Source organism: Ascaphus truei, chromosome 3 (genome assembly GCF_040206685.1).
Source record: "Ascaphus truei isolate aAscTru1 chromosome 3, aAscTru1.hap1, whole genome shotgun sequence".
NCBI lineage: Eukaryota > Metazoa > Chordata > Amphibia > Anura > Ascaphidae > Ascaphus > Ascaphus truei.
In genome coordinates, this window is record NC_134485.1 from 238887614 (window position 1) to 238908686 (window position 21073).

The 21073-nt window shown below is 39.8% G+C and overlaps 1 protein-coding gene across 1 annotated transcript; it reads right to left on the minus strand.

Moving 5' to 3' along the window:
* Window positions 1-9323: 9323 nt before the first annotated feature.
* On the minus strand, window positions 9324-19917 carry LOC142490709 (uncharacterized). Its single transcript, XM_075593124.1, has 4 exons — window positions 19804-19917; window positions 12664-12835; window positions 10789-10866; window positions 9324-10423 (listed from the first exon to the last, which is right to left on the minus strand). Exons 1-4 carry the CDS (start codon window positions 19915-19917, stop codon window positions 9375-9377), a joined length of 1413 nt encoding a protein of 470 aa, XP_075449239.1. The 3' UTR covers window positions 9324-9374.
* Window positions 19918-21073: the final 1156 nt, after the last annotated feature.

The following is a 21073-nucleotide window of genomic DNA, read 5'->3' on the forward strand; positions in this document are numbered from 1 at the left end:
TACGGCAGCTCGCGCATGCACCTGTCAGCACATCCTGAACAGCAATACCTGCTCCCTACCTGCACCGAAGCTGTGCGCAAGCGGGGAGACTATAGAACCTGTCACAAATGCATTATTTATATCATTTATGCACCTATAGGATGATTGCAGTACAGTACATGCATTGATAAGTGGAAAAAAGTTAGTGCTTCACTTTAAGTACATTTTCGCTTTACATACATGATCTGAACCCATTGCGTACGTTAATGCGGTGTATGCCTGTATTCATTTTGTTTGGTGCTCAGAAATTGACTGCATAAGGTGCATTGATGTTAATGGTGTGTACTAAACAAGATAGGAAAAATAGGCCAACGCGCTCCAATGCCAGGAATAAAAGAATAATGCAAGCCAAACCACTAATCCAAGGTATAAGAAATGAGTAATGGTATTAGTACATAATAACCACAAGTATGAAAAAGAACGCCGTGACGTTCGAAACGCGTTGGATGGGTCTTTTGTCACATTAAAGTGCCCTTTTATTTTATTTTTGATTCTGAGTCCTTCCTGCTCCGTTTTTGCTTGTGCGTTTTGTTCTCCATTTATTCCTGTGTACTAAACAAGAATTTTTCTGCATGCCAAATTTTGGGGGAGAAATGGCATAAAAGTAATCCGCCAAATTTAACTTGGCATAAACACATAAAATTGTATTTGACGCAGCATTGATATTTCATAAAATTTATTATTTATAAAAAAAATTACCAGGAAGTAATACATTGAGAGTTAGCGGTACCTCTCGTTTTGCAGTATGTCCTATGCACAGAGTTATAATGACAAATACATGGTTACAAATACATAGTTACAATGAGTAAAAAGGGTTATACTGTACATTATATACAAGACATTGCATACACAGTTTAAAGATAATACATTTTATAGGCGAATATAACAGTTACAGACCAGATTAAAATGTGAGAGCATTAGTTTTGAAAGAACTTAGACTGGTGGTGGCTGTGAGAGTCTCTGGTAGACTGTTCCAGTTGTGAGGTGCACAGTAAGAGGAGGAGTGGACAGATGCTTTGTTTAAACTTGGGACCATGAAAAGTCTTTTGGAGTCAGATCTCAGATGATAAGTGCTGCATGTGGTAGGGATGAAGAGCTTGTTCAGATGGGCGGGTAGCTTGTCCAGAAAGTATTTGAAGGCAAGATAGAAAAGATTAACTTTGCACCTAGACCCATGTGATGACCAATCAAGTTCTTTGAGCATTTCACAGTGATGTGTGTTTTAATTGCATTGAAGGACAAAGCGGCATATTGAGTTGTAGAGGGTATCAAGTTTGCCAAGGTGAGTTTTGGGTGCCGTGCCAAGTACTATGTCCCCATAGTCTATAATTGGCATCAGCATCTGCTGTGCGATGCACTTTCTGAACAGCAGACTTAGGGCCTCATGCAGTAAGCGTTGATAAGGGAATTATCACCATTTTATAGCCAAAATTGGGTTTGAGATTCAGTAAGCGCCGATAAGTGCTTGATTTCGCCAGGTTTCGGAGCCGATTATTTTGTTATGGCCAGTCGGCTGCCGATAAGCCTGTTTTCGCCACTGATCGCCACTTTTTTAAATCGGCTGGATTCAACAAAAAAAAAACAGCTTATCGGGCCTGATCGGCACTACGAAATTGAGATGTTATGGCCAATTTCTCCCGCCAACTAAAGTTGGCAGTTTGGAGGGGAGAACGATCGCTAAGGCTGCCGCAACGGCACTTAGAAAAAAAAAAACTTCTGTACATCAATGGAGTCAATGGAGCGGGGACGTATAACAGTATAGTACTGTTTACGTTTCATTGCTCACAATACAAACGTCATTTGCATTACAGTGTGGGGGCATTCCCTGCATTGTGTCACAGCTGACGTGTATTATTTGCATAACATTATACTTTTACATGTTTGCAGCATTTGCGGGTCACATTACTCATCATGTGATGATGTGCCAAGGGAAAATACTATACTCAACTCTTAAAGGAGAACCTCACATCATATCACACATTTTACTGAACTGAGCGACAATTATTTACATGATGTTACACATGACACACATGTCACACATACACCGTATATTCATGTTCCTTTACATTACACAATGCTTGTAATGTGACACGCATCTTTAAACGTTCATGTACATCTGTCTTCTCATGTTTACATATACTTTTGGGTCCTCCCTATTTTCATGACGTCACTTATTGGACGCTCAATCACATTGCATGTTTACATTGTAACCGTAGCATTACAAGCACTTCAACCTAACTTATACACACATGTACAGTAATTCAGCATTGGGACACCTTGTTAACTCATTCTATACCAACTATCCTCCTTACAGAAATGCATGCATATGCACACGCCTATTCATTGTTGTCAACATGTCACAATAACATGCCTAATTACACATGTTACACAAAACTTTTCCCACGTCAATCTCAGCCTTTTTGCCTAATTACATGACTGACTGTTGCGTTCACAAGTGTTACATGCATTGCACATTACGCTATTTATTTGCAAGCAATGTTTCTACAAAGGTTCACGTCACATCATTGCCAAATATCATCATTCCCTGCAGAATACACACAACAAATACTTATAACAAGAACTGCACACAGCTTGCCACAGAAGTACTTTATTATGTTAATGTAACACCTTGCATTTTACTATGTCACCTGACATCATCACATACCTATTTAAAGGACGCCCATTACCTGATCATTCACAGCTACTCATTTCAAAATGTTGAGATTGTTTAGGAGACGGAGGAACATTCTTTTCTATGACATGCTTGATGATGAAGACAATCATATAGGGCAAGGGAGGGACACACCGAGGGACAGTGACAGTGACAGGGACAGTCACGCGGATACGACAGAGACAGGGAGAGGGACACGAGATCAGAGAAGAAGACAGAGGAGACAAGTTGTGCCTCGTCCGCGTCTGTACAGGGAGAGAACCCTGTTAGATGGGATGAGTGAGGAGGAGATTGTAAGTCGCTATCGTTTGAGTTCAGCAGCAATCTTAGCTCTTTATCAGGAGATAAGGGGAGATTTAGATTTTTTCACAGCCAGAGGTCGTGCAGTCCCTGGGCTTGTTAACATGCTGTGCTCATTACATTATCTTGCTTCCGCGTCATACCAGACAACTGTGGGCATAGTGGGCGGGGTCTCGCAATCTACATTCTCGCGGGCCTTGACCCAGTTTCTCTATGCACTCAATAGACGCGCTAGGAATTATATTCATTTTCCTACAGAGGCGACAGAGTGGCTGGAAGTCAGGACTGGCTTTTATAATATAGCAGGGATACCATGTGTGCTGGGTGCAATCGATTGCACACATGTTGCTTTGATTGCACCTAGTCAGAGTGAGCATGTGTACCGCAATCGGAAGCACTACCATTCACTCAATGTACAGGTGGTATGTGATGCCACGATGAGGATAATGCATGTGGTACCCAAATTCCCTGGTTCCAGTCACGATTCCTCCATCCTGAGGAACTCTTCAGTCTTCCATGCGTTCGAAGAGGGACATTTTGAACATGGTTGGCTGCTGGGTGAGTACACATTTACATGTTATAACACAAAACACTTTTTTATTTAGGAATTTTGGCATTGTACAATTTGATCACTAATGTCAGCTTATGTGTGCTCCATTCATTATAGGTGACTCAGGATACGGAATTAGGCCGTGGCTCTTGACTCCGGTGCTAAACCCTCAAACTGAAGCAGAGGAGAGGTACAATGCAGCCCATATCTCTACAAGATCTGTTATAGAGAGGACATTTGGCCTACTCAAGACCAGATTTAGGTGTCTGGACAGAACTGGTGGGGCTCTTCTATACAAGCCTCAAAAAGTGTCTGATATTATCCTTGCCTGTTGCATTTTGCACAATGTTGCACTGAGGCACAATGTACAGTCAGACCTAGCTGAGCCTGTGGTAGACGAGCATCCCACCCATGTAGCTGCTGAAAATGAACAAACAGCCAGTGGTGGCCAGACACGCCAGAATCTCATCAATTCATTTTTTTCTTGTAAGTACAAACATATATGTTCCAAGTTCTACTTTTATACTTACATTATGTTATCTTAACAATAATGTTTTTTTATATACCCTTCTGGTAGGACACAGATGAATATGGGTTGCACACCTTTCTTCTCTCTGCTGTGTGCACAAAGGGATGTGGCACCGGTATGTTATTGTTGCACAGGTTATATAATCCCTCTTCAATTTTACTTTAGTTGTGTGTATGTGAATACAACTGGGGTAACAAAGCACTAATATTTTAGCATTGTGTTGTTCCTTATGCTAACACAATACACATATTATGCCCATACTCATTCATGCTTCTAGTATGCTTACATACAATGTTATTGGTGCAGTGTAACATGTACATCCATATGATGTGTACACCAGCCTGATTAACATTTTGAATGTCATGAAATATACATGGTGTTGCACATTTAACACCAAATACACACTTTGCTGTGTTGTTTACGGTACTGAAGATGGCATGTCAATGTTTGCAATTTATATATTGTTCCTTTGCATTATAGGTATATCTCCAGTATGACTGATCATGGTATGTATATTTCCTGACATCTCTCATAAGATGTGCCTACATCAATCTTCCTATAATTATTTGAAGTCAAAACCCAACATATTGGTTTAAACACAAATGTTACATATATGTACTTTCTGTATCATGTATATGCATTTAGCTACTCTTGAGCTTTCATGTGCATTGTATTAGAAAATGATTACTCACATTTCATCACATTTTATGTATGTTTCCTTATAAATTCCATTCATGTAATATAGAGGTGTTTGGAGACAAGGGGATAACTGTAGTTATTTCTTTACTTACGGGAGATCATTCATCACGGATGAAATTGACTCATCATAACACTCCATGCATGAATGCCTGCAATCACAACAATGCGTACTACATCTTATATTTAGCAATGTTGGTGTTTTGTAATGCTAGGAATTAATAGTCAACATTAATTTACATTTGTGACATGTGTATGTATAAGTCACACGTGTGTGGATGTGTCCTACATGTACCAAGTGTTAAACTGTTAACAGAGAAGACAAATTTGTCACTAATGTTACTGTCATTTAGCATTTCTAATTTACCAATATGACAATGTTGGTAATATTTTTGCAATATAAATCACGTCACTTCATCATTATCATGATGATAATTATCAAGTATTGTCACAATTGTAACGTCAATCACGTGCACATTAGCATAGACACACTTTGTAAGACAACTGTTTGTGTCTGTATCAATTTGTGTAGGATCCATGTATAACACCGACAAATGATAACACCAGCTTTATTATGGTAGCTTATATCATCATATTGACTATACTATGTATTTTTAGAACGTTTAATAAACACAGTAAACTATAGTTAGTTAGGTTAATGAAATATACACAGAAACGTACTTCATTACATGATGTTGATGTCATAATCAGAACATCATGCATTGTAGGGGACCACAACATCTGGCCAATAACATTATTTGCTACAGTCCCAAACCATTTTATCAACATACCCATGTAACAAGAGATTTTTAACAAGAAATGGCTAGTTGGTTGTAAGTGTCCTTTACATTGGGAGAAGGAGTGGCTCAGTGAGTAAAGACACACACTGGCACTGAGATTTTGAAGCAGGGGAGTCTGGTTCAATTCCCGGTGTCGGCTCCTTGTGACCTTGGGCAAGTCACTTTATCTCCCTGTGTCTCAGGTGGCAAAAAATACATTGTAAGTTCCACGGGCCAGGGACCTCAGCCTGAAAAATGTGTCTGTAAAGCGCTGTGTACAACTAGCAGCGCTATACATGAACATGCTCATATTATAATTATTATTATTATTATTATTGTTACATAGTTTCGACAGTCATACGTTCCATTACACAATAGAATTCACAAATGTGTTAGCAGAGTGGGAATGGTTGTTATATATAAAACACACCATGCCATAAAATGATAGTAGTCATTAAAGAACACTCAATAAAAATTCATGAGGCACTATTTTGCAACATCATTATGTTAATTAAGTGCTTATGCAATATAGGCATAAGGGTATCACATTTTTAATTGTTTGTTAATAAGCGCTGCAAGCAATATAAAATTAGTTCCATATGTAGTATAGTAGTCGGTGGCTCCTTCTCACAATCATCTCATATAAAGGTAGACTCTTCTGAAATCATACATTGATCCGATTGTATCTTCCCCGACATCTCTGAAATACAGCAAACACATGAGGGTCAAATATGGCACCTTACTATATATGTATCCGTGACAACGCATTACACAGCTCTATATGATTGTGTACATACACACGTCACTCACTTATATGTTAGAAGTACAAGTGTACATCAGTATGTAATGTTTCTTTAAATTTGTAGCAGGCATAACTATGTATATGATGTGAACGTTGCCTGTATACTGAAAAATGTGCGCGCACATCTTAGTGTGCGCACGCACTTCACGCTTGGCTGCACTAACTGTTAGCGCATGCGCAAAACAAAGCGTACGTTGTGCGTTCAATACATCTTGAAAATACCATTAAACATAAAATCTTTATTTCAAATACAATGAATACGAAACTACATTCGTTCTAAACGAGTACATCTGTATTCTTTTTAAACAGACGTGTTTGGACAGAAAGGACGGCCGATAACACAATGCGCAAATGCAATACGTGTGACGTCATGTTAAACCAGCGTGAAACGCACGCTAACACTCCTCCCACTCAATTAACATTCAGCTAACGCCCAGTTGACGCCTACAAACACTGAGCCGCACACATGACACACTGCAGTTACTGTTACTATAACAAAACATGACAGCCAATAGGCTTTGAGGCGCGCACGTCGCTTGGGGGCGGGACTTACATCCGTAATCCTTTTTAAGGACGCCTTGGGCCATGACAAGGGTCCCACGTCATACGTGGTGGACCCGCTTTTAAATGTTGTAGATGTAGCATGATAACAAAACAGGTATGTGTTAGAGTTATGGTAAAATGTTGCTAATATGGTTAAAGGGATAGGAAAGTACGTATATTTATTCCGTCAGCAATGTGTACTACTCTTTCAGGTTATACTATATTGTATTCGGCAACAATTTCTTTGTGATCGCTACATGTTATGCAGTTTGCAATGTTACGCTGTATCCACGCATTGGAAGGGAAAATGGTGGTTAAAAAAAAAAAAAAAAAAAAAACATTTAAACGCACAGTCAACGCATAACGGTTGTTATATTTACCATTCTTCTAGAATTAACTGTTCGTCTGGCTGCAACTGGTCGCTCCAGAAATGCAAGGCATTTTCATCCACGCTGGACCCACCCGCTGAATCCAGTATGACACACATCTCCTCCATGAAGCGCTCATAGGAATCGCCACTGCTTTCTTCAAACAATTGGTCGGGAGGTAGGTTCATTTCTTCTGGTTCCCATTCTAATGCATTTTCAGCTGAAAGGCTTGGTACATAATCATAGTACTTTTGTTGTTGTACAATGTGGGTTTCAGGAATGGAGGGTGCAGATATTGCAGCAGGTATCGATTCACACGGAACAGTAGTAGCGGATCCATTGCTATTGGCATTAGGAATAAATATGCCTTTCACAACAATATATGTGCCCTCTTTCAGGGTAAAATGCTTTTCCTTTGCAATCTTCCAGAAACCATAGGTGTGTTCTAGCTTATCCTGCACACGTTCAAAAAAGTCATTAGTTGATAAAGTGAATCTTATTGAGGAATTAAAATTCCGCGCATGCCTACGGTCTTGGTAATAAGGATATTTAGCTCGAATCAAATCATAGATTTGGCGTGTGCTTGCTTTGTGTCCGCGACTGTTTAAAATTGCTTCGGAAACCATGTACTTATAACCTAAGAGGGGATTCATATTGTTAACGAATTCATCAGCCATGTCAGAGTAGCACAAAAGATGTGTGCAGTTCTGTCTTCTTTGCTCATCAAAATGATTCTGCTCAATGGCTAACAAATTCCTGTGTTTCGTTTTCAAGGTCAACAAAAGTAACTACTTTTACTCCTTATTTCAAAGGCCAATTGGATGTGTCCTTTTAATTGGTTTAAGTTTTGTGGTTAGTGATAGGCGAATGTGGGAAAAACATGTATCATTTTTTTATCTCGTTTGTGAAAACATTCCTACACTTATTTCAGTAACATTGAGTTTTCTTGCAAAATAACAAAGAGCAGTGTGTGAAAATAGTGCTTAGACAGCCATATCAGTAAATACACACACCTGCAAAATGAAATGTTTTTTTCCCACATACATTTGTGTGTATTTGAAATTCTGGTTAACTACCTGTCTGCATGAGTTTAAATACGTGTGTATCTATATATATATAATTATATCTCTCTCATAAAAATATATATATATATATATATAAAGTGTATATTGTACTATATGTATATATATATATATATATATATATATATATATATATATATATATATATATATATATATATATATATATATATATATATATATAATGTATCTTTTTTTTTTTTTTTTATATTGCAGGAGTACACACAACATATTGATGGCAGTAAGTAGGCCTTGTATAAAACCTATTTAAATGGTGATAAACATGAGTGAATTAAGTAATAAACATTTGTTTGCACCCAATAATGTTAGAGGCTCACACTTAGTATAGTTGTCAAACATTAGGCCTGTATTATTAAAATAGTGTGTTTTCACAAGGAAGCATGAAGTGTATGTTTTTTGTAAATACATCTATACCAGTTTAGATAGTACTATATATACACACACACACACACACACACACACACAGTGTGTGTCTGTGTGTGTGTGTGTGTGTGTGCATATATCAATACATACTACATATATATTAGTATCAATTCAGAGATGTTCTTGAAACAAGAACACATAAATGATTAAAGGACAACATTACAATGGCCACTAAAGGTAAGTAATATTTAACACAAAATCCTGCTGTACACGTACAAGAAAGATGTTTGCAGTTAAATAGGTGCTTTTATAATTGCATGAAAATAATATGCACATGCAATGATTACATCAATTAACACACCCAAATGCAATGTTTTGCTGCAAAGTCAATGTCAGCTTCTCTAAACTTAGCAACTGGCTCCTGGTGGACCATTACTGAACAGACGATTAAAACATAAATATTTATAACACTATTCATTAATTAGGAGTGTTAACATTTCCAAAACTTCACGTGTACAAAAACATACTTGAAAGTTTGGAAACAACACAGTCTTCAGCATACATACAATAGTAATTAGATAATCTGAAGTCAACAAAACAAGGCCAAAGACATATTTTCTGAATTATAACATTTATTTTTTTTGTTCCTTTTGCGAGCGAGTAACAGGCCTGCTTGTTGTCTCTTGAGTTTTCCTTTTTCTTTTGCCACCAACTTTAGGCACAACAGAGCCACTTTGAGTGGCCTCTGGCACTTCACGGGCAGGGCTTGTGGCCAGTGACTCACCTACAGGGCTTTTGGGCAGTGACTGTTCACCTACGGGGCTTGTGGCCAGTGACTCACCTACAGGGCTTGTGGCCAGTGACTCACCTACAGGGCTTTTGGGCAGCGATTCACCTACAGGGCTTTTGGGCAGCGATTCACCTACAGGGCTTTTGGGCAGTGACTCACCTACAGGGCTTTTGGGTAGTGACTGTTCACGGACAGGGCTTGTGCCCACTGACACATGTGAGCAAGTTGGTAGACACTGCACAAGTGATGGTTGGTCTGTTTCATGTGTGTCTTTTGTTGTTTTTGACCAAAAACTGGTCAGTAGTAACTGCTTGTGTTTTCTTTTTGTGGCCTCCTTTGTAGGTGTCAGCTGCTGAATTTGTACAGATGGCAGCGGTAGGATGTCGTCAGGAACCTGCACAGCAATGTCTGCTACTTGACCGGTAACATTTGGGCCTGGTGAATGAATATCAGATGAATGTGGTGAAAACTGACCTGCATGAACAGATCCTGGCTGTGAGGTGTTGAATTGTGGTACATTAGTCATTCTCCAGTAATTAGCTTGTGTTTGCTGAACAACTAATGCTTCGAATGAGGTGTTGATTTTTTGCAACTGTTTAGGCACTTCAATGAAGACTCTGTGGAGATGTGCCAATTGTGAAACTGTTTCTTCCTGCAGTGCAATCATCCTTTCCAGCACTGTCATCAGGTCAGAATGGCGACGATTTTCTGCTTCCACAATTTTTCCCTCAGAAGCTACAATTGCATCATATGTGGTATTTGCTGGACGTTTTGGCGGTAAAACAGTTTCAATTGGAACCTCTTCATGGTCACTTGCTTGTATTTGTGTGTCTATGGCGGCGGCGGCATCATCATCATCATCATCATCATCATAATCCTCTTCATCATGTTCTACAAATAAATGTACACATTATTAAATGGCATGTTAATCTCTGCTGTGTTACTATGTAATTGTACTGTGTCATAAGTAACAACTAACATGTTTCCATACGTTTTATAACCTCACATTAAAAACTACCTTGACTTAAGAATAATGTTTGGACTCAGTATGAAATATGAGTGAATGAAAACTTGCTGTAAACTCACAACTCCTACATGATAGTTAACATCACTAACACAATACAAGTTGGCTTACACTTCATTTTCACTGACACTAAGTAATCCAATTTAAAGAAGATGTGCAAAACAAATAATGAACATGACAACATAACATATAGAAGAGCACATATTATATGGCCACCAACTGATACACTCACCTTCTAGGTGTGTTGAGCTGGCTGACCCAGGTGAAGACACTTGTTCAGTCTCAGGTGACACATGTCCTTCAGGGGCAACTATATATAACAATAACATAAGTTTTACATTTACATGTGTAAATATTGAACAAACAGTTATTGTATTTTCTGTATTTATGAGTACCTAACAGCATCATTTCCTTAACCCATAATGTGTGTGTGAAAGTGAACATAAATAGTTGTAATAACAATGTACATGCCTGTGTACTTAGAACTTTTGAGTTCCCTAACATAAAACATACTATGTTCCTGCAGTAATGCGTGAGGATAAATAGATTAAATTTGAACATAAAAATCATATGTTGTGTAGTGATATCAGTATCATAATGTACATAACTATCATGAGATGACCATTCACAATGGTTATCATGAAGGTGGTCATATTGCACAAAGTGTTGTTTTTGGTAGAGGATATGTGTGGTACATTAATATAAGATGTGGCACACATGAATGTGGCTGTGACTAAACAAGACAACACATGCAGTGTGTGATAATGTGTCGTTGATAGTAGTACACTGGCGACACACTTTATTCGAGCTTGGCTAGTCCCACGAATTCGGGTATACCCGGGTGTATTGAGGTTTGTGACTGTTTTCTGCCCGAGTACATTGAGTTATTTTCCAAGCAGGGATTGAAGCATTTTATTCCCGCTGACTGCAATACTGCACAGTATATATATATAAACTGCATTATAATTCATGAATTTATGCCATCTGGTAGACACGCGAAGCATTGCAGCCTATTAAATCCTAATCATTATCATTTAACAGATCAGCCGCCCATCAGCCAGGCATGAACCCAGGCTGGGAAGGCAAATGCAACGGGGCTTGTCAGAGGTTAGGAGTGGCGCATTCCAGGTATCTGCCAGGTACATACCGGGTATTTGCTCGAATAAAGTGTGTCGGTGCAGTAGTTCAACTATAGATATGAGTGAACTAATGTGTGACGTACGGTTTGATAAGTAATGAGTTGTTGGGGCATTTAGTAGCTAAAGTGAAGCTTTCAAATGAGTGTGATTAACTTCAGTTGTGCTAGTCAGGTTGTAAGAACGGTATTCCCTTCCCCAAAAAGCCTAATCAGCCACACCTTTCAATGACTTGAAACAGGTGCAAATGGTGTGAACTAAGTTGACCCTAAAATGAGGCTGTAATTAGTGTGTGTGCTGAACCCCACCCCCTCTGTTGAAGTGTATGCTGTGATGAGATATTAATTGCAGCTGCTTTAACACAATGGTAGATGAGCTAAATAGTCGTGTGCAGTTTTTAAGTTATGAAAACAATGACATAAAATATGATACGTGTGCCTCATTATGCTGTCTGTATATGAGTTAAAGTAAAAATGGACCTTTTCATAAACAACTATAGATGTGTTAGTGCAAGTGATGTTTGTAGGCCGTTGCATGCAATATATTTGATGCATGCTTAAAATAGGCAGTAATGTCATGTTTGTCGGAGTAAAATAAATAAAATACACAATAATATTCTACATATTTCTGTTCTGTACCTGTAGCTAGTAATAATTTCTCATTAACATGTGTTACACATGTGTACTACCCTGTTGTTCCCCATCTTCGCCCACCATCAATTGCTTCCACTGCAGCAATGCATTTTGGGAATTCACATGTAAATGAGCACGCAATGGCACGTGCTATATTAGTTACTGCTTTTAGTAGGAGTACAACATATATGTCTATTTTGAGATATATATATATACAGAATCAGACATATACATATATAGATGCAGGTATGCTTATATTGTGAAGACAGTATAAAAAGCAGTGTAACTATGCAAAATAACTGTAAGCAACGACACGCCTAGTACAGTAATATTTCTCACCTGGTGGAAATTGTGAGGGGTAAATTCCTATATCACGGTCACCAGGTAAGCCTTCCACGACGACGGGAAGTAATTTTGCCCGAAGCAGCTCCTCCAATGGACTTAATATGAGACGTTGTGGTGTGGGCCCACCTCCAGTGCCAGTAGCATGCACACGTTGGTGTTGTATGTTCTTTTTCAATTTGGACCTAATATCATCAAATCTCTTGTGACAACTCCGCTTGTCCCTCACATGATTCCCACACGCATTGACACCAATGACTATTGTGTCCCACATCTCTTTTCTGCTTGCTGAACTTGTCCGCCCTTGAAAAACATATAAAATATATGAGGTAAATTAATAATAATATAAGCACCAGTTTCCTACACTGCTAGCTGTTCCAAGAGATAGCAAACATGCTGTTTTATGTGTAATATGTGAAGCACATGAGCATTCACTACTAAACCTATACATGTAAGCAAGCTTGCATTCATATTGTATGCAGTTCTGGCAAATTGACCGCCTGTGTTTAGTTGTCCTTGTAAGGCATGATAAAAAGCTGTGTTTCCAGACTAATTAACATAGAAAGATATTGTGAACCCATATTTGCATATGAACAAAACTCAGATGACCTAGGATCACATGTATTTGAATAATAAATGTAAAGGTACACTTACCTAGTAAATGTCCATATATACTGTCATAGTGCTCCAGAATGCCAGTGACAAGAGCTGTATTTTCCTGGTCATTGAAGCGAGGATTACGTGGCTTCTCCACACGTTTCTTCCGAGCAGGTTTAGGGTCAGAGCTTGGCTGGTGCTGACTGGACTCTCCTTCTTCCAATGGAAGAGCCTCCAAAAGCTGCCCACCAGCAAGCACGCCACCACCATCCACCCCATCTGCAACTGCGCCACCAGCAGCACTCCCAGCACCAGCACTCCCACTCCTAGCACCAGCACTCCCACTCCTAGCACCAGCACTCCCACTCCTAGCACCAGCACTCCCACTCCTAGCAACAGCACTCACACTCCTAGCACCAGCACTCCCAGCACTCCCACTCCCAGCAACAGCACTCCCACTCCCAGCAACAGCACTCCCACTCCCAGCAACAGCACTCCCACTCCCAGCAACAGCACTCCCACTCCCAGCAACACCACTCGCAGCACCAGCACTCCCACTCCCTGCAACACCACTCTCACTCTCAGCAACATCACTCCCCTGAACAGTACGTTCACTCCGACGCGTACTCGCACGAGTAACACTCCCACTCCCACCAGCATCACTCTTCCCACGCTTTGCGGGCATACTTCCAGCACTCACAAAAAACAGACAATAAATGTACAGGCAATCACACGAAACACTTCCACATATAAAACAAGACAAATATGTAAACAAAACAACAATGGACAAAGCTCACCCAATACACAACAAGTCTCTCAGTCAATATGCAAATCTTCAATCGTCCAGCTCTGTGCGTCTCTCTCTCTCTCACTCCCAACAACACAGAGAATGATTAGCAGTACACGTTGCCTTTAAATATGGCGCGCAATCAAAAACATGCTTGTTTCGCCTGATTCAGCAAGATTTGTGATTGGGCAACCTAACAGCACCGCGCCACGCACGCCGATACACCTGTGTGTGATCGGCTAATCATCGTGAGAGTGGGCGGATTTGTTTTGGGGTTGATTTTGAATGTATTCGGCACTTACTGCATACGGAGAGGAAAAATCGCCAATAACATGACTAATCGGTAAGATTGCCGATTTCACATAATCGACGCTTACTGCATGAGGCCCTTAGGGAGGATTTGTTCCTATATAGTACTCCTAGTTTGGCATAGGTTTTGGATGTTAGGGTATCAATGTGCAACCCAAATGTTAAATGGGAGTCAAACCATATGCCCAAGTATTATTGATGCATTGATGTTTAATTTTATGGTAACAACAATTATTATTTTTACAGTATGGCTATTATAATTCATTAAAGACTAATAATTTATATATTATCTAACACTAGTTACTGTATAAATAAAAATGACAACAATTCTGTTTTAATTTAAATTGTAACGGTCAGCTATATAACATGACAAAATGCATCGAACTTAATTTCAAACAAGTAATTATGCATCATATGTACAGATAAAGCAACGGTTTTTGCTCCTGCTGGTGCATTATGCTGAAATATTCTGTTATATTTTGAGTTATCACTGCCACTGAATCCTAGGTATACTCTATTGTATTCTGCATTATGATGTGATATGTTGTGTTGTCAGAAGAAGCAGGTCAAATTTTCTCCTAGAGTCTGCAAGGTATGCAATGAGTTTCTCCATTGCTAAAACCTCCCATATCTTTTTTTTTTTTTAACTTGGGTGGGGTCGGTACATTGGGGGCTTTCCAATTGTGAGCAATGACACATTTTGTTCTAATGAAAATATGGGAGTAGAGATGGGCACATTTTTTTGTGGATTTGGATCTGCCGCAGATCGTCCGGTTCCTTTGGTCTGTGGATTTCTGCAGATCAGTCTCAAAAATGGCGAACGTAACGGATTTTGAATGGAAAACTCGGGAAAATATGGGAAACAGATTTGAACTGGTTCGCCCACCTCTACATGGGAGATGGGTTTTTGGTGTGCCTATTAATGTTTTATACAGGTCTGCCCAGTAAAACCGACCGTGTGGTGTTCGGACCCCTTTCAGTCGGGCCAACATATGGAAAATCTGGTCCTACAGTCTGAAGAGTTTGTGGCAAGACCACCAAATATGTGTCATAATGGCCATCTGGCCACACCCTTAGCAATAATAGACCCAAGAGAAAGAACCCGGATTGATGAGCACTCTAGTACCCCTTTAGTAGATAATGTATATTTTATTGCTTAAAATATTATATTATTTGTATTAATATTAAAAGAAAGGTGATTTATAAACTTGAACAACGAAATGCAATAGTCAAAATAAAAAGGACCAAGGTCTGTTGCCGGTCAAAGTGGGTGACCCTAAGTAGTGTTTAGGGGTTAAATTCCCTTTGGAGATATATAATGCTTCAAGTGTATATGAGATGCATACAGCATTTTATCTATATAATCTAAGCCAGGGGAGAGCAAACTTTTCCAGCTGCGCCCCCCTGTCTTTCCTGCCTCGGTGATGGCGCCCCCCCTCCCTACCTTGGTGCTGGGTCAAATGACGCTCGGGGTCACCATGACGTCACATCACGTAATGTCATGTGACTCGCGGCATAATTTGACGTGTGTGACGTCAAGTCACATGGCCCCGTGGCGGCATTTGACGCAGCGTTGCCATGGCGACGTGTCACAAAGCTTCTGTACCATTAAGTATAGCGTAGCAGAGGCCGCACGCCACCCCCCGGCATTAAATTAAATGCCTGGGGGAAGAGCATGGGGCCTCTGCTATGGCCCGTGGCCCCCCCCCAGCAAAATCTCTTGCCCCCCAGGGGGGCGCGCCCCCAAGTTAGTGCACCGCTGGTCTAAGCCTAACTATGCTTAGGGTCATATCTGAGACCTACTACGTTTGTGTTAATTCTCCCCTTCTAACCCAGATATCATGGCTTGTAAGCCTAGACAGTCACTCTTATTTATAGAGGACTAAGGTGCTGAGTACTAGTATAGGGTGAGGTCCAGTATAGATGGACTGTGTCTGCAAAATGTCTCTGTAAAGTGCTACATAAAACTGGCAGCGCTATAGAAGAACAAACAATTAATATTATTACTATAGTAATAGGTAAAAAGCTTCATTTCATATGAGCAGCACAGCTGCAGCTTTGTCTCCTAGTGTGTAACATTAGTTTAGCATACATATCTTCCTATTAAGCTACATACTTAGTATGGCACATAAACAGACTATTAGAAAATGATCCTGTAATTAAAAAGTAATGGTTATCACTGCAGTTCAGTTGTCACTGGAATCATCATGGGGATATATATACCAGATATATTTAAAAGAAGGGAGTTGTGGTGTCTCAAACCACTCCCATCATGAATTCAGCCTTAATTGATAGTGGCATTGGTATATGATCAGTATATACTATGTATTTATCACTGTATCATTTCAGAGTTGCTAGTACTATGGTGCAATTTCACTAGGCTCCTAAATATTTTCAGTATAAAGTTTAGGATATTTTCTATATTGATGTGATAGAGCTCCTGTATATCATTTGCATCTAGACTGCTGGTATATGCACCAGAGTTGACTCGGGCTAGTGTGATAAAGTGGGATTAAGACCCACTTGCTGCAGTAATACCCACAATGGCTTTCGTGTGCCAATACAGACTTGCATGTTTACAACTGATGCCGCCAAGCTTCAGCAGCATATACACTGGCGTCCGTGCACAAGTGTAATTGCGTACCGTGGACGCTACCGCCTAAACTGCAGCATCATGGCGTCCGTGTGCCAATACAGGATTAATATTTACAACTAATAACGCCGAACTTCAGCAGCATCTGAACTGGCGTCAGTATAGACATAAGATTGAATGTTAAAAATGCTACTGCCGACGAGCATTTCGCACGCAAGCGCACTTTGTCACAGCTTGTAACAGTGTGGGGGGAGCAGATCGGAAACAATGTATACAGTTTGGTCGGGGTATGATACCAGCTAAAAAGTATTTTATACAAATTTTCTTTTGTGGTTGCACAAATTGAGGATTGTGCCGCTGCTTCCCAAATGTCCACCCAGTCCTCTGGGTCCAGTAACTTTCCGAATTCTCATTCCCACTGTACCATATATTTATCTTGTTTCCTCCAATTATATTTGGCTCCTTCCCTGCGGGAGCAATGATCTATAGAGCGTGGAAGTAATATTAGATGCCTCTGAGGCATTCTTACACAGTGATTCAAATGGGGACAGCTCGGCCACTGGAGTTCTGCAACTACTAAAGTGTCCTACCTGGGTGCACCTCCAGAATTCAGAGTTGGGCAAATGGTATAACGGTTTGAGAGAATCAGGGTGTAGGTTTGCCTCCCTGAGTTACGTCCCCCAGCCAGAGAAGCCCTTCTCTGTTTGATATCTTAAAATCTCCCTAAATTAGTCTGGGGGAAAGGTTTTTGCAATATCAGGGTCATGGGTGATTGGGGAGAGGACATGGCTGGGGTCTCTCTGTTAACCCATAATAGGCACATATCGGTAATTATTGGGTGTTGTGGTTCATTCTTATACCTAATTGTCTTAGAGAGCCATAAAATATCATTTAATATGCCAGGTTTTCGCATTTCTGTTTCTAAGTTCACACATCATTTTTTCCCCTTGTCTAGATGCCAATAGATCAGTTGACCCAGTTTAGCTGCCTTATAATATCAGGCTAAATTAGGTACCTATTGTCCCCCTCCTTACCTGGGCCGCTGCAACAATGTTTTCTTGACTCTTGGGTAACGATGATTGCAAATACATTTTATAAATACCCTCTACACTTTGACCAGGTCAATTTTGGGAATCTTGATGGGGAGAGAGGGAAAATGGTACAATAATTTTGCTAACAGATTAATCTTAACTGTGCTTCTGAACCACAATATTTGGTAGTCCTTAAATCCCACTAAATGTTTATAGATTTTATTGACCAAAGGGATGAAATTTGCCTGAAAGAGTGAATCCAAGGGCAGGGTAATATTTACTCCCAGATATTTAATGACAGTGTTACATTCCTTAAAAATAAAGTTGCATTGTAGAAGCTTTTCCGTATGTGGAGGTAGTTTCAGATACATTTCTTTGAATTTGATGTAATTGATTTTAAAGTTTGACAATGCACATTATTTAGTGAGTTCTTGAAAATGATTTGGAAGGGATATCACTGGCATGGAAAGTGAGAGCATCACATCATACGTGTATAATGCGGCTTTATAATCATGGTTGTCAACTTTTATGTCCAAAATATTCAGGTTGGATTTTATAACGGACGCCACTGTTTCTATTGTAAGAGCGAAAATTAAAAGGGACATGGGGCAGCCATGGTGAGTGTCCTTGTTGATTTGCACTTGTTCTGAGTATATGGAGAGGGAGTGGCTCAGTGAAGTATCGACACTGACTGGCACTGACAGTTTGAAGCAGGGGAGTCTGGTTCAATTCCCGGTGTCGACTCCTTGTGACCTTGGGCAAGTCATTTTATCTCTCTGTGCCTCAGGCACCAAAAATATAGATTGTAAGCTCCACGGGGCAGTGACTGCAAAATGTATCTGTAAAGCTTTGCATACAACTAGCAGTTCTATACAAGAACATGCTATTATTATTATATCCAGTGAGTTTAACAATGGCAGATGGCTGTGAGTACAAAAATGTAATTGCATCAATGAATCTGTCACCAAAATTGAAGGTCCTTAATGTATTTAACAAGTAGATTCTGTCGAATGTCTTCTCGGTAACGAGACTCAGTAGCACCGCCGGGGTCTTAGATGTGGTCATGTGGTCTACAATATTAATCATTTTCTTTGTGTTATCCCACACCTGTCTAGATGGTATGAAACCTACCTGGTCCCGGTGGATCAGACGTGGTAAAAATTCTGCAACCCTATTAGCCAATATCTTTACATACATTTTCAAATCTGTGTTCAAGAATGAATTAGACCTATAGCTGGCACAGTTCGATGTATCCTTGCCTTATTTTGGTATTACAGTGATATGTGCCTCAGTCATTGATTTTTGGCATTTATCTCCTTTCATGAGCCTGTGGCGTGTACCTGGAGAGCAACATTTTTTATAATAGACGTTGGGAAGTCTACTGTAGTGCCCACGGTTATTCTAACACAAACCAGTGACAATCGCCAAAAAGACTCAGGTACACCCAGGTACATGCTGGATACATGCCTTAAACTTGCCATAAACTAGACCCAGCATTTCTGAATTGATTAATGGCCCATAAGATTAACAGCAGGGGTCCCCTGCTGTGTTAATCTGATGGGTCATTAGTCAACGCAGAAATGCCTTAAACTAGCCAGGTTACACCCAGCACATACCCAGAATGTAACCAGGCTAGTTTAAGGCAAGCTTTAGAATACTCGTGGTCTCGTCTGTATCTAGGCCGTGGGATTTGTGATTTTTGAGACTTAATCATTTATAATCTCATTTAGAGTTTGGGGGTCTCCAACTTTGTTTTGTCATCTTCTAACATTTTCGTGAGACCGACTTTCTTCCGACATCATTCTTTTCGCAGCAACTACCTGTGTTTGAGCAGGATTCCTTTGTCCTCTTCCAGTTGGGGCATCGGAAGGTATTTCTTCTTTAGGAACACCTGGCCCTTTGCTACTGTGCATACTAAAACTTGTGAGCCCCATGAGAGGATAATCAATCAAAAAGAGAAGCCCCACCGATATTTAGTCTCGCAGTCTTGCAGGATTTAGGCGAAGGGCATGAGGTTATGACTCTTTGCCAACGTGATTAAGGACAGGTTCCTAGAGAGCTGCAGCTGATGTTCCCTGTGTCTCTGGTCTTCTGTCGCTTGTGGGGATGGGGCCCTGTGCACTCTATCAATCTGGAGCTGTTCTGTGTTCTTAGAGATATTAGAGAACAACCCTATTAAAAAAATGTTTACACAATTGTCACTAAATTAAACAAAAATTGTTGCATGTTAATTAAAAACCTTGTTGAGTCTGTTACAAATTATATGACAAATTGTTAAACTAAAATTTCTCAATGAGCAGAAAGGTAAAGAAATAGATTGTTAATGACATTTTTATTGACATGTCAGTTTTAATAACAGTATCTCCATCATCTTCATCATCATCATCATCTTCATCAACTTCATCCTCATCCTCATCCTCATCCTCATCATCATCATCCTCATCCTCATCATCATCATCATCATCATCATCATCATCATCATCATCATCATCATCATCATCATCATCATCATCATCATCATCATCATCATCATCATCCTATCCATCATCATCATATCCATCATCATCAGCATATCCATCATATCCATCATTTCATTCATCATTACATCCATCATTCCACTGCTGGACGAAGGCCTCCCCAAAGAACTTTTAGGTACTACAGTTGCAAACTTCTTTTCTCCACTAATTTTCTTACTTTTAGCCGTCTTTTTGGTATTTTGATATCCCTTGGAATAAAGTTGAGTACCATCTATGTCCAATGATGGTCATTTCTTCTTATGATATGTCCGGAAAACTGCCATTTTAATTTTCCCAACCTTGTGACAATGTCAAAGGGTTTTATTTGATTTCAAACACATTAAAAAAAATTCCTGTCTCTTTGGGTAGTACCTAACAAACATCTCTCTATAGTTCTTTCAGATGTCTGAAGCTTTTGAATTGTCTTTGCATTTAAGGTCCAAGTTTCACATCCATATGTGAACACAGGCAGAATACACTGGTCAAACACTTTCCTTTTGCCCCTCCTTACATCTCAGCCCTAATTTCGCGCTATGCACCATCCCGACTCTTGCGTTCTTTTCTATGATGTCTT